Source organism: Propithecus coquereli, unplaced genomic scaffold (genome assembly GCF_000956105.1).
Source record: "Propithecus coquereli isolate 6110/MARCELLA unplaced genomic scaffold, Pcoq_1.0 Scaffold114, whole genome shotgun sequence".
NCBI lineage: Eukaryota > Metazoa > Chordata > Mammalia > Primates > Indriidae > Propithecus > Propithecus coquereli.
Genome location: NW_012135414.1, coordinates 694,629 through 707,331, shown reverse-complemented (window position 1 = coordinate 707,331; position 12,703 = coordinate 694,629). Strand labels below are relative to the sequence as shown.

The window sequence follows — 12,703 nt, the reverse complement described above, 5'->3', positions numbered from 1 at the left end:
CTCCATTGTTCTGACTGGCTGTTCGTGTAGCAGCACGAGGCTCTTTCGATTACAGTAGCCTTATAATCTGGTTTAGTGTCTGATAGGGCAAATTCATTCTCCACCTTCATTTTTATTTTTCAAAAATGTATTGGCTGTTTAACATGGTTTTTCAGGTGATCTTAAAAAAATTATTTTGTCACATTCTCTCAAAAATCCAATTGGTATTTATATGGGGAGAATCAACTCTTTACAATTGTGTTTTCCTCTCCAGAAATGTGGAAGTAGGTCTCTCCATTTAAGCAAAGACACACTTTAAATTAAAAAAAAATTTTTATTAAGTTTATTCTCAGATATTAAAGGACATTTAAAAAGAAAAATAATTCATATTCCCTTCATTCTACCAGTCCAACTTAGAATTTTTCTGTTTTCTTTGTCATCCTTGTCTATGTGCATATTTCTTACATGGTTATTCTTCTAGGACAGTTACAGTTTTATATTCTGAGGGTTTTTTTATTCATAATATCTGGCAAAATTTTCTAGAAGTTAAGCTGTTAAAGGCTATTTTGAATATCCCTAATGTTTGGCTTCTCTCATATTGTATTGTAAATGTTTATTAGCATATCTTTCTCTCCCAACTGCTGCAAGTTACTTGAGGGGAGTCATGTACCTCCTCTGGGGCTTGGTTAGTGTTTGCTTCATGAGTGAACGTGGTAGTCCTGGAGCCTGATGGAGAGGTTGTGTCACTTCGGCAGAAGCATCAGACTTGGGATTTCTGGACCATTTATGGTCTTGTCTGGACAGACTACAGAGTGTATTAGGGAACCTGAACCAAACAGGGTGATACTGACACTAATTTTTCCTTTTTTGAAAAGCGCTGGTCAGTGATGCCATCCACAATGACTTGCAAGATGACTCTCTCTGCCTTCCTCACTGCTATGCTGATGCAGCCAAGCCTGAAGATGTGTATAAGTTTCAAGATCGTATCCTTCTTGTGGTAGAAAAGCTGCCTTATTTCACAAGTTGGGATGTTTGCACATGAATGGCATAGCCAGGATCTCTGAAGGGCGTGTGTGGCCCCGTGACATTCACAAAAGCTACATCCAAACCTTTGCAGTTGCCCCAGTTCTATTGCCAGAAGATCAACTAGGCTTCCTCACTAGCTGATGGACCCATTCTTTAGCAAAATGCCAAATGTCCACAACTCAGACCTGGGAGGGTCACTCTCCACAAATAGTCTTAGCATAACTTTGGAGTTGGCCAGTGCCCAAAGTTGGGCAGATCATTCTTGTAACAGGAATGGCTGGAGCTTAGAATTTCACTAGTTGGCTCTGGTCAGATGGAAAATGCCTGCAGTGGCTTTGTGATAAGAAAGAGAAGGCAGAAATGCCAGGCAGGGAACCAGCTCTGGGCTGGAGTTTGAAAACTGAGTCCCTCAGCTCTGCCCTGATATGATCTGCCCTGTGTGATTTTCCCCTCTCTGAGCCTCAGTTTTTATGTATCTAAATGGGGCCACTATGAGACAATCTAGCTAGCTGGCTGTTTCCATTTTACTTGGATTATGTTCTTCACCTGTAACTAGTTCTTTCCCCTGTGGAGTACGAGGCTCTTCAGAGCCCATCTGAAGCTTTCAGGAACATCACATCAGAAGAGATACTGAAGATGATTGAAGAGAACAGGTACTCCCACTTGGGCAGATGGGGAGTCTGGGAAATGATGTTGGGACACAATAATAGACACCAAGCAGGACTTTTGCGTGTCAGTCAGTGAAGAGCTATGTCTGTTCAGATTCGAGCGTGAAGGAGCCGGTGTTTTCTTGAATGTTGGGGCTTCCAGGAGCTGTGGTTAGCATTCAAGAGACAGAGTTGGCCTCTGAGTGCAGCTGGGCAGAGGGTGGTAAGGCCTTGTAGTCTGGGACTGGGACCCAGAGCTAGCCTGTGTCCTCCAGTGTCATGCTGATGCTGATTGTCACTGGCCAGGCTGAAATGCTGGCCTAGGAATGGTGTCCGCGGAAGTGACAGTTTCTCTGTGATGATATGCTAGGTGAGCTTTTCTAAAGTTAAATTTATGTATTTTACATAGTTCAGAGATTATTTCCTCTACCCCCCTTTTGCCTTTTTTTTTTTTTTGAGACAGGGTCTTGCTCTGTCGCCATGGCTAGAGTGCAGTGGCATCATCATAGCCCACTGCAACCTCAAACTCATGGGCTGAAGCGACCCTCCTGCTTCAGCCTCCTGAGTAGCTGGAACTACAGGTGTGCCACAACGCCTGGCTACTTTTTCTATTTTTAGTAGAGAATGGGGTCTTGCTCTTGCTCAGGCTGGTGTTGAACTGCTGAGCTCAGATGATCCTGCCTCAGCTTCCCAGAGTGCTAGGATTGCAGGCATGAGCCACCACACCTGGCCCCCTTTTGCCATAAAACAGCTTTTCTTTCATGATGATGCAGGATTTTTTGCTTTTGAGTTCTTTCTTTTTATTGTTTCATCTTGAGAAAATAAAGAGTTGTCAGCCCTATGTTGGTTCCTCCAATTTTTGTTTTGAAATTTTATTGGTCATTGGAATCCAAAGCCACTTGGAAAGTGCTTTTTTTTTCTCTCCAAAGATCCATTTCTAAAAAAGAGCTCCTTACTAGTTCTTAGTTGTCTCTATGTGATTGTGACTCAGGATCAGATGCAGGAATGAGCTGTGGGCTGAGGGTCTGAGAACTGAGTCCCTGAGCTCTGCCCTGAAGTGCTACAGGATCTTCCCCATCTATAAAATGAGGCTGCTTTGAGATGTTCTTGAATAGCTTTTTATTTCTGCAAGTGCAGGATCTTGGTAGTAAAAGAATAGCAAACATTGATTGAGCTCTTACTTCATGCCAAGCAGTGTACTTGCTTGTGTTATCTCTGGTTTTTTTTTTTGAGACAGTGTCTTGCTCTGTCACCCAGGCCAGAGTACAGTGGCCTGATCATAACTCACTGCAGCCTTGAACTCCTGGGCTCAAGCAATCCCCCTACCTCAGCCTCCCAAGTAGGTGGGACTATAGGCTCATGCTACCATGCCTGGCTAATTTCTTTTTAAATTTTTCATAGCGATGGGGTCTTGCTATATTGCCCAGGCTGGTCTCAAACTCCTGGCCTCAAGCAATCCTCCTGCCTCAGCCTCCCAAAGTGCTGGGATTACAGGAATGAGCCATAGCATCCAGCCTGCATTGTCTCTTTTAATTCAGAAAAAATCCTTAGGAGGAGAGTACCTCTACTTTCATAGGCCCCAATTTATAGATGAAGAAGCCAGGGCACAGAGGTGTGGAGAAACTTGCCCAAGCCATTAGATGGCAGATAAGGGATTCAAACCCAGGCAGTCTGACTCCAGAGCCTATACTCCTGCCCACTAAACCAGGAGACAACAAACTATAGCCCATGTGCCAAGTCTGGCCTGCTGCCTGCAAGTAAAGTGTAAATCACGTGTTACTGGAACACAGCCCTATTCTCTTACTTAAATAGTATCTATGGCTGCTTTTGCACTAAACAGTGGAGTTGAGTAGTTGCAACAGAGGTTATATGACCCACAAAGCCTAAAATATTTACTCTCTGGCCCTTCGCCGCTGGTTCCTCCTGTCGTAAGGAGTGTGCACCCCTAGGGTGCCTGCTGTTCTCACTGTGAGCTGTCTTTCCCGGACACATGGCTCCTTTCCCTTTCTTCTTTCAGCCACTGTTCCTTTGTCATAGAAGCGTTGAAGTCTTTGCCATCAAATGAGGAGAGCCGAGACCGGCAGGCCCGATGCATATGGTTTCTGGACACCCTCATCAAATTTCGAGCTCAGAGAGTGATTAAGCGGAAAAGTAAGCCCATGGTAGACATTTTATTCTAGTTATTTCCACCCCTTTATTTGTTTATAATTCTTAGATCAGCTTTAATGAGAGAAGAGAATGGATGTGTCTAAGTTTTTAGACTGTTTTTAGACTGTCACTGTCTAACAGTGAGATTCCTGTTGGTACTGCTGACATGCTGAGAGGATTTGCCAAGCTCTTTTTTCTCTCTGGAACTGTTTTCTCTTGTGAACATGGGGACAGTTGGATTATATGATTGCTCAGGGCCTTTCCAGAGATAATGACAGTCACTACTTCTTTTCTGCATTAGGCAAAGTATAGTATCAAGGTCAAATGAAATGAAAACTTTAAGAGACTGTTAGAACAAATGTAAGTTTATTTATATATATATATAGAGCTTATGAAGGCTTGTGGCAGGTTTGTGTTGTCAACTTAGTTCTGACTAACAGAGGAGAGAGTTGGTTTCTAATAGTTACCCCAGTATCGCCAGCAGCTAGGGCCATTTGTGGTGCCACCAACTCACACCCACCCAGAGTTGGAACCCAGCAGGAGTCATCTGTGGTTTTAGGCACAAGGTATATTCAGTCATTGTTACTGTGATTGGGCTCCTAAGAGATTATATTCATATTTTTCAGTGTCGTTGTGTATTGCTTAATGACAGGGATATGCATTGTTAGCGTGTACTTACACAAACCTGGATGGTATAGCCTACTACACACCTACTACACACCTAAGCTATATAGTATAACCTATCACTCCTAGGCTACAAACCTGTACAGCATGTTACTTTACTGATGGTAAGGAAGTATTTGTGTATCTAACCATGTCTACACATAGAAAGAGTACAGTCAAAATATGGTGTTACAATCTTTTGGGAACACGATCGTATATGAGGTCTGATGTTGACTGAAACGGCATGTGGCTGTATCTGCTTAGTTCTTATTCTCAGGTTTAAATCTCCCTATTTTCCTGGGCTTTCTGCACAATTTATTTGTCTTCTAACATCTTAGTAATTCAGTGTCCTTGGCCTCATTCGAGTGTTTTTTCTTTCCTGTCGCTGCCCCATCACAAATATCTCTTTGCACCTACGATCTGCAGGCGGAAACACACCTGAGCATATTTTTATTTTGAAGCAGCTGTTTTGTTTCATGGGCCCCTGCTTCTCCTACCACCTGGCTCAGTTCATTACAGCAGCCCAGCTGTTGGCCTCTTCTCCCAGCTCATGGTTGAGGCGTGGCTGAAGGTTTTGAGACAAATTGATGAAACTCAGCTTTCTGTCATAGGTGCCCTGGGACCTGGAGTTCCACACATCATCAACACCAAACTGCTGAAGCACTTCACCTGCTTGACTTACAACAACGGCAGGTAGGGGTAGTTTCTGGGGGTTGTGCCTGTGAAGGAGAAGCAGGTGGGGAGTGGGAGTTAAGAGTAGGGGCTCGGATTCAATTCCATGTCCTAAGAGATGTGGTGCTGAAGAGATCACTGCCTTTGGAAGGAGCTCTGGGTCCAGCAAGTTTAAGAAACACTATATATCACATACTCTGTCCCCCCTTGGAAAAGTTCACACTATCTTTTGGGAATATGACAGGCTCTGGGACATCCTGCAATTAGATTTGTTTCACTTCACATACTTCTTTCAAGGAGCCTTTCCTGATGGCCCACAGAGCTAGTGTTCTGTGGAAAGGCAGCGTTGCAGGAAAGGGCAAGCCAAGGTGAAGACTTTGGGGAAAGACCCGAAGCAGCACCCTGGGCTTCCTTTCTGCCATTTGCTTGGAGTGTGTTTCCTGCTCCTGACTGTGCTAAGAATAATTGTGAGCAACTGAGTTTGCGATGACTTTTCCCAGCAGCCCTGCTGGGCAGGCAGCAACAGGCTCAGAGGGTCCTCACCAATGTGAAGCTCCACAGTGTCTGGGGAGAGTGTAGGTGCACCTTTCTCTGTCCCACTCAGAGGAATCACTGGGATTAGCACACTGCTCTACTGTGTGTGAGATTTGGGTACCTTGGAAGGGACAAAGAATGTTGCCCAAATTCCTTTTCCTTTCCCCAAGTTGGGAAGACAGTGAATACATATGAGAATAGGCTTGGATGTTTTTATTTTACTTTTGGGGAAATTTTTTGGAGTTTAATTTTGTTTCTCCTTTGTTGCCACTGATTTTGCAGTTTACGGAACTTAATTTCGGATTCTATGAAGGCGAAGATTACTGCATATGTGATCATACTTGCCTTGCACATAAACAACTTCCAGATTGACCTGACAGTGTTACAGAGGGACCTGAAGCTCAGTGAGAGAAGGTGAGCACAGCAGAATAAAAAGCTCCCTGTATGGTCCCTTGGTGTATTTCTAGTACCATGGGGATGTTTTAACACATTAACTGCCATGTGAGTTGTATTTAACTCACAATTTTGAGTTTTGAGCCCAGGGCCTCGTGAAGCGTATGTAACTCACACGTCTCTTCACCTTGGGAGCTGAGAGAACTATTTTTCAAGTTGCATATAACCCGTACACAGACAACAATAAAAAATAAAAAGTTTTTCATTAAATTAGAAAGGATCATTTTGTTTTTGAAGTTTTTATTCTGTTTTTGTAATAAAACACCGTGGCCTCAAGGAAAATTTTTTTTCTAGTGTGGCAGTTAATGCCTTAATATGGGAAAAACTTGGGACCAGAGGATAATTTTCAGTGAACGAATCATTGGATGAAGGAGCAACTAGATATTACTGAGTACCTTTGCTAGGCACAGTGCTAAACTATGTCATTATCTCACTGATTTCCCTAAAAACAATTGAATAATCTCAGGTTCGGAAAAGTAAATGACTTCCTCAAGTCACACAACCAAGAGGGGAGTCACTGGGCTTCAGACCTGAGCCTTTCCATAGCATTTCATTCCTGAGTAATTGAGCAGCCTCCATTCTCTGAATTGCTGGCACTGGGGAGAGGGATTCTGTGTGGTTCTCAGGGGTGGAACCTGGGGCTGGAAGTTATAGGAGAGCCTAACTTCAGCTTAATAAGAAGAGCTTTCTCAGAATCAGATGGAAGGGCCTGTCAGGGGAGGTGTTCAAGGCAAGGCAGAGCCACTGGTTAGCAGAGATGTCACGTTCGAGCTTCTCTGACCAGATGGGAAGAGCTGGTAGAGATAGATGACCTTTCAGGCTCCTTCTAGCCTTGCAGAGGGATTCAGACAGCAGCGGGCAGAGCTTCCCAGGAACCTGAACTGTGGGGTCAGGTGGCCGTTGTGTTTTTGAGACATCTGACATCCAAGGACCCAGATGGTGTTCTAAAAAAAACCTATTAAAACACCTCCCAGGGGTGGGGAACCTGTGGCCTCAGGGCTACATGTGGCTTTCTAGATCCTTGAGTGTAGTCTTTTGACTAAATCCAAATTTTACAGAACAAATCCTTTTAATAAACGGATTTTTTCTGTGAAGTTTGGATTCAGTTGAGGAGCTGCACTTGGGGGATTGTTCTCAGGGCTGTCCACAAACAGCATTCCCACGGGCAGCGAGGTTGAAAAATAAAAGAGAACAGGTACTCAGAAGCTGTCAAATTCTATCACGTGCTCAATCCTGGCTGCTTTTATAGTTTGGTTATAGGAGGTAAAGAAAGTTACTCATAGGGGTCTAGATACCCTGGTTTTCTAACGGTGACACATGAAAATGAATTTGTTTGACAGCTCTCGGGGATGGGAGTGGGGGGATCCCGCCTGCCTCTCTGCTGGAGGCTTTACTCCTTCTGGCCACATTTGGGATTCTGTCTTCAGGGCCTGGAGCATGAATGTGCTGCTCCCTCCTACCAAACCTGCCAGAATGGCCACACTGAGGGGTCTCTCTCCATTTGCTCTGTTTATTTCTTCCTTAGGATGATGGAGATAGCAAAAGCCATGAGGCTGAAGATCTCTAAAAAAAGGGTGTCTCTGGCTGCTGCTGGGGAAGAGGATCACAAACTGGGCACTCTGTCCATCCCGCTGCCTCCAGCACAGACGTTGGACCGCCTGTCAAAGCGGAGAAGAATTACTTAGATGTGTGCTTTTCAGACAGCATTTTGACCACATCATAGCCACTGGTTCTGTTGATTTCCATTTTTATTTTTAAAAAGGAAGGAAAAAACAAGCCATGCTTTGGCACAGGTATGAAGCCAGAAGCCAGCATCCCAGTCATGGTTGTCTAACACAGAAATAGAAAGTGACAGCCAAGTTGGACTTCATCTCCCTTCTTTGGTGTTGCAGTGATTATAAATGGCAGATGTTTCTCATGTTGGTTCACATGTGTGGGGATCTGGGAGGGTGGGGCCTGGGGAAGCTGGAGTCAAAAGATCTCACCAGGCTGAACCCTGAGTCAAGATGATGGATGATGGTTTATAAAGAGAAATTTGAAGTGCTGTGCTTGGGTCCGCGAGGGCCAGGGCACTGCATGGTGAGGAGGAGGATCTCACCCGGCAGGGCTGGAAAAGGAGGCTTCAGGCTTTATCAGTAGCTGACTGTGGGTCAGCAGTGTGATGGGGTTGCTGCAGCAGGCTGACTTGCAGCCTCCTGTGATCATGTGGAGCCAAGTCGAAGGAAGCGATGACCCCGCTGTCTCTGCCTGGCTGAGGCCACGTAGAGGGCCGCGGTCAGCTTGGAAAGCCACCACACTTTGAGGAGGATGCATCATTCAGAGTTCAGTACAGAAAACAGTTGATCTAGATATCTTAAGAAGAAAGGAGTTTAATACACAGATAAAGTGCTACCAAATTGTTAGAAGGGCTGGAGCACTGGGAATCAGGAGTTGCCTCTGGAACTGCCGAATTCAAGAGCACACTGCTGGGGTTGCCATTGGAGATCAAGAAGCCACTTCCGCCCCACAGCTGCTTCTTGAATTTGTGAAGCTGGAGACTTGACGCTGGAATGCTGAGTTCAGCCACCCATGCCTCCAGTACCTACATGTCCACCCCCTTGCTTGTTAGCACCAGCAGCCAAAAGATCAGGAGGCCGGCCTCGTTTCCTTCTGTGAGAGTATACATAGGAGCCTCGTTTGCATCTAGAATTCCAGCAGCAAGGGAGTCTTGGAAATAAGTTTCAGCTCTCCAGCCTCTAGTTACAGGAGGTGAATGGATGTACCTGCCACTGGGGAGATAGAACAGCCTGTGTCCAGGTGGGTGCTATGAAGACAGGAATGTGACAGGAAGGCCCAGGCCCTGTCTCTGATGTCCAGGGCTCTTCTGAGGCAGTGGGAACAGCTGTGATCTGTGGTGCTCTGCGTCTGGGAGGCTGGATCAGTGAAGGGAGACAGCCCAGCTCCCTGAAAACTGAGAGGAGGAAATTTACACACAGCTGAGCTGTCTGTTAGGGAATCACAGTGGAAATGAGTCTTGGATGAGCTTTAGGGACAGGTGGTCCTTATTGTCTTTGAGCTCTGGGATGTTAACAGAGCCACTTCTGTGGCAAGACTGCCTAAGATGTGTTTTTGCCATGCTTCTCTCTTGTGTCTCCATTGGTCTCTGACCCTCGGTAGGGGACACGTGCAGCTTATTACTTTGTCTCCCTCCAGCCGAGGTGTGAGCAGGAAATCTACATGCCTCTTCTTTTTCTTTATCTAAGCTATTGTGAAAATCAAGTATGTGACTCCACGTCGGGAAAAACTATTAATACCTTTTTGTGAGAAAAGGACTCCTAAATGTGCTTGTAGGGTAGACCGTGTTTTTGTGAATACTTTTTAGATTCTGATGAGTTTGATATGTTGAGGCTTAATTTCTGGGACTGTTTGGCCCACAGCATTTGACTGGGCCCCTCTGAGCAACCTCTGTCTTAGTGGGGACCTCTGTCCTGGCCTGTCTTCAGTCACCTGCACAGATTGCTAATATTGATAGGGAGAGTCTAGGATGGCAGATAAATATTTATCCTGGGTGACAGGTGTAGCTCACTAAAATGCAAGGGATGCATTCCCAGAGGTTGACTGAAAGCAAATTTCTATACATTGAGGTTTGTGAGAGGCTGAAATGAGTTTGAAATAAGTTTGGAAGGCTCAAAAGAGGGTGCTTATTCAGCCTAACACATTAAGTGGCCATTGTCTGTTGAATGAGTCATAGTACATGAAGTGCGCTTTCCTTCCTTGGCAAGGTTATTAGGCAGTAAACACTCGTAGAATAATGGAATTGTACTAGGTTTCTTCTAGCTCTAGACACCCATTTATTTACTAACACATTCACAGAGGATACCTTGATTTTACCAAGTTATTTGCCAGAATGTCGCCCAGTGTCCTCACTGAAAGGGATCTATGAACTAGCTGCTGGTGATTCATAGTTTAAAGAACTCCTGTATATTCTTTACCCCGATTCTCCAACTGTTAATACTGTGTCCCATTATTTGCTTTATACATTATTAGATTTCTCTTTGAACCATTTGAGAAGAACATCCCACCCTTTTATCCATGAATACTTCCATGGGTATAGCCTAAGAATAAGACTTTCTCTTCCATAACCATAGTACATGTTTCTCTAACACAGAAAAAGCAACAGTGATACAGTACTATTATCTAGGCCCACAGTTCAAGTTTTGCCGATCATCATGCCTCTTTGGTCTTACTTAACCTGAAACAGTTCCTCGGCCTTTGACTTTCTTGGCCTTGACATTTTGAAGAGTGAGGTTGGTTATTTTGTAGTGTGTCCCTCCATGTGGGTTTGTCTGGTGCTTCCCTATGATTGGACTCAGAATTTACATTTTTGGCAGGAGCAACACAGAGGTGATGCTGTGTCCAAGCATCACACCCTGCAGAGTTCTGGACACCAGTGAGAAGGTACTGTGGGTGAGCATGCTTGTCTTAGGAGGCTGCTCAGGGTTGGAATAAGCCCATCAGGCCCCATGCGAGCCCTGGCATGAGGACCATTTGGAGAGAAGCCCTCTCTGCTGTCAGGGGAGGGAAGAAGGTGGGCCCAGGGCTGCTGCTGAGGACAGTGTAGTCTCATCTTCTGTTCCAAGCCCCAACTCTGTCTTGTCTGGCCTGGCCACGCCATGTCCACCATTGCCTGGACTTAGGAACTCCTTTGGACGCAGGGCAGTGGCCTCAACAGGACTTGGAGCCTAGATGATGAAATCGTGTTGGTGTTTGTTGTGCTTGTACACTCTCATCAGCAGACGTCTGTTTGGGCCTGCCCGACCAGCAGGGAAGGCCAGGGAGGACACAGTGTAAGCTGCTTGGGTGGGAGTCAGCTAGGACCTCTTGTGAGCTCTGCACCATGGTTAAGCCTTCCCCTGTGGCAAGTTACCCTGGGGGGCGGTGGGAGAGGGAGGAAGGGGACTTAGCTACTGAAGACTGAAAGCAAATGACCCCAAGGAAAGGGTACCTTAGAGAATTCTTCAGTTCCCTAAGTGCTATCCATAGAGCTGGGACATACCTCCTGAGATGCAGGACAGGACACCTGACCTTTAAGTTCTCCCATACCCACCCAGGCCACTGGAATGGGTTTAGAAAAAAAGACTAAGATGGTGAGGAGACACTCTGCAGAGTGGCATGTAAGAACCCAGGAGCAGGGCAGAGGGGATGAGGATGCTCTGTAATTCTCTGTAGAGTTGTCACAGAACACAGGGAAGAGATGGCCTTTCGGGGCTCCAGAAGGTGGAGATGGTAGGAATGGAGTTGGGTTTGTTTCTTCATCTGCCTGCCCATCCATCCGTTAGCGAGCCTTGCTCTGTGCTGGGCATAGAGGATCAACAGTGAAGAAGATGGCGGAGTCCCTGCACTCTCAGGGCACTGGGGCTGGGGGGTGTCAGACAAACCAACAGATGTAAAACAGGACTCAGTGCCACCATGGGGGTGACATGGGGGTAGGTGAGTATGGAACATGGAGGAGTACTTAACTGATATTTGAAGAGATCAGGGAAGGTGTTTCACAGTGTTGACTAAGGAGATTAGGGAAAAACCAGATGACTAGGTTCTCTTGGGCAGGTCTGGCCTGTTGGAGGGTGGTGAGCCCTGCCCCTCCAGCAGTGCAGCCTCCTGCAAAGCATCTCACTTCCCTGTTCTTCCCCAACCACAAAAGAGCTAGGGTGGGTGTTCTGTTCCTCCCATGTCTACCTCCAAATGACTTGGTGGGAGCTTGTGTGTGTCACAGCTGTTCTTTTTGCTGCTACCTGGGCCCCAGGGATCAGCCCTCCTCACCTCTCTCCTACCTGCAAGCTCTTGCCATCTGATAGTGAACTTTCACCTTCTGGTCTTAAGAAGCATCATTCAGAGCCTCTATTCCTCTTGTATAAAATGGGGACAGTGACCTCACCAAGTCAGTGTTTAACATACCGATGGAACTTTAGATGATTTTAGGTGGCACAGGGATGTATCAAAATACTCACGTTAGCTGGTTAGGCTAAACTGCAGTAACAAATGACCCTCAGATGTCAACCTCCAGGAAAGGTTTATTTGCTTGTGATACACATCTGCAAGCAGCTCCATCTGACCAGTAGGGTCTACTGGCAGAGGGAGAAGGAACAGGGCAAGTCGTGCTGGCCTTTGAAGCTTCTGTCCAGAAGTGATTAACCACTTATGCTCATTCGTTGTCCTACTCAGGTCACATGGCCACTCTTAATATCAATGGGATAGGGGTGTGTAATTATCCCTGGGAAAGGCAGCAAATATTTTTAAGTACTTACCACAACTGGTGAATATTTTCATTGTAATATTTTATTTTAATGTTGATTAGAGGCCGGGCTTGGCATGGTGGCTCACGCTTGTAATCGTAGCACTCTGGGAGGCCGAGGTGGGAGGATCACTGGAGCTCAAGGAGTTCTAGACCAGCCTAAGCAAAAGCGAGACCCCGTCTCTGCTAAATATAGAAAAATTACCTGGGCATGGTGGCATGTGCCTGTAGTCCCAGCTACTTGGGAGGCTGAGGCAGGAGGATCCCTTGAGCCCAGGAGTTTGAGGTTGCTGTGAGCTATGATGATTCC

The 12,703-nt window shown here is 45.8% G+C and overlaps 1 protein-coding gene across 2 annotated transcripts in view; it reads left to right on the top strand.

Moving 5' to 3' along the window:
• Nucleotides 1-8,031, top strand: part of POLR1E (polymerase (RNA) I polypeptide E, 53kDa) — a 16,662-nt gene extending 8,631 nt beyond the window's left edge. For both annotated transcript variants that reach the window (XM_012656886.1, XM_012656892.1), the window contains 6 exons: nucleotides 855-962; nucleotides 1,562-1,658; nucleotides 3,670-3,803; nucleotides 5,075-5,156; nucleotides 5,952-6,083; nucleotides 7,648-8,031. In XM_012656886.1, coding sequence (XP_012512340.1) covers nucleotides 855-962; nucleotides 1,562-1,658; nucleotides 3,670-3,803; nucleotides 5,075-5,156; nucleotides 5,952-6,083; nucleotides 7,648-7,807 — 713 coding nt within the window. In that variant the 3' untranslated portion in view covers nucleotides 7,808-8,031. The remainder of the gene's footprint in view (nucleotides 1-854; nucleotides 963-1,561; nucleotides 1,659-3,669; nucleotides 3,804-5,074; nucleotides 5,157-5,951; nucleotides 6,084-7,647) is intronic.
• The last annotated feature ends 4,672 nt before the right edge of the window (nucleotides 8,032-12,703 follow it).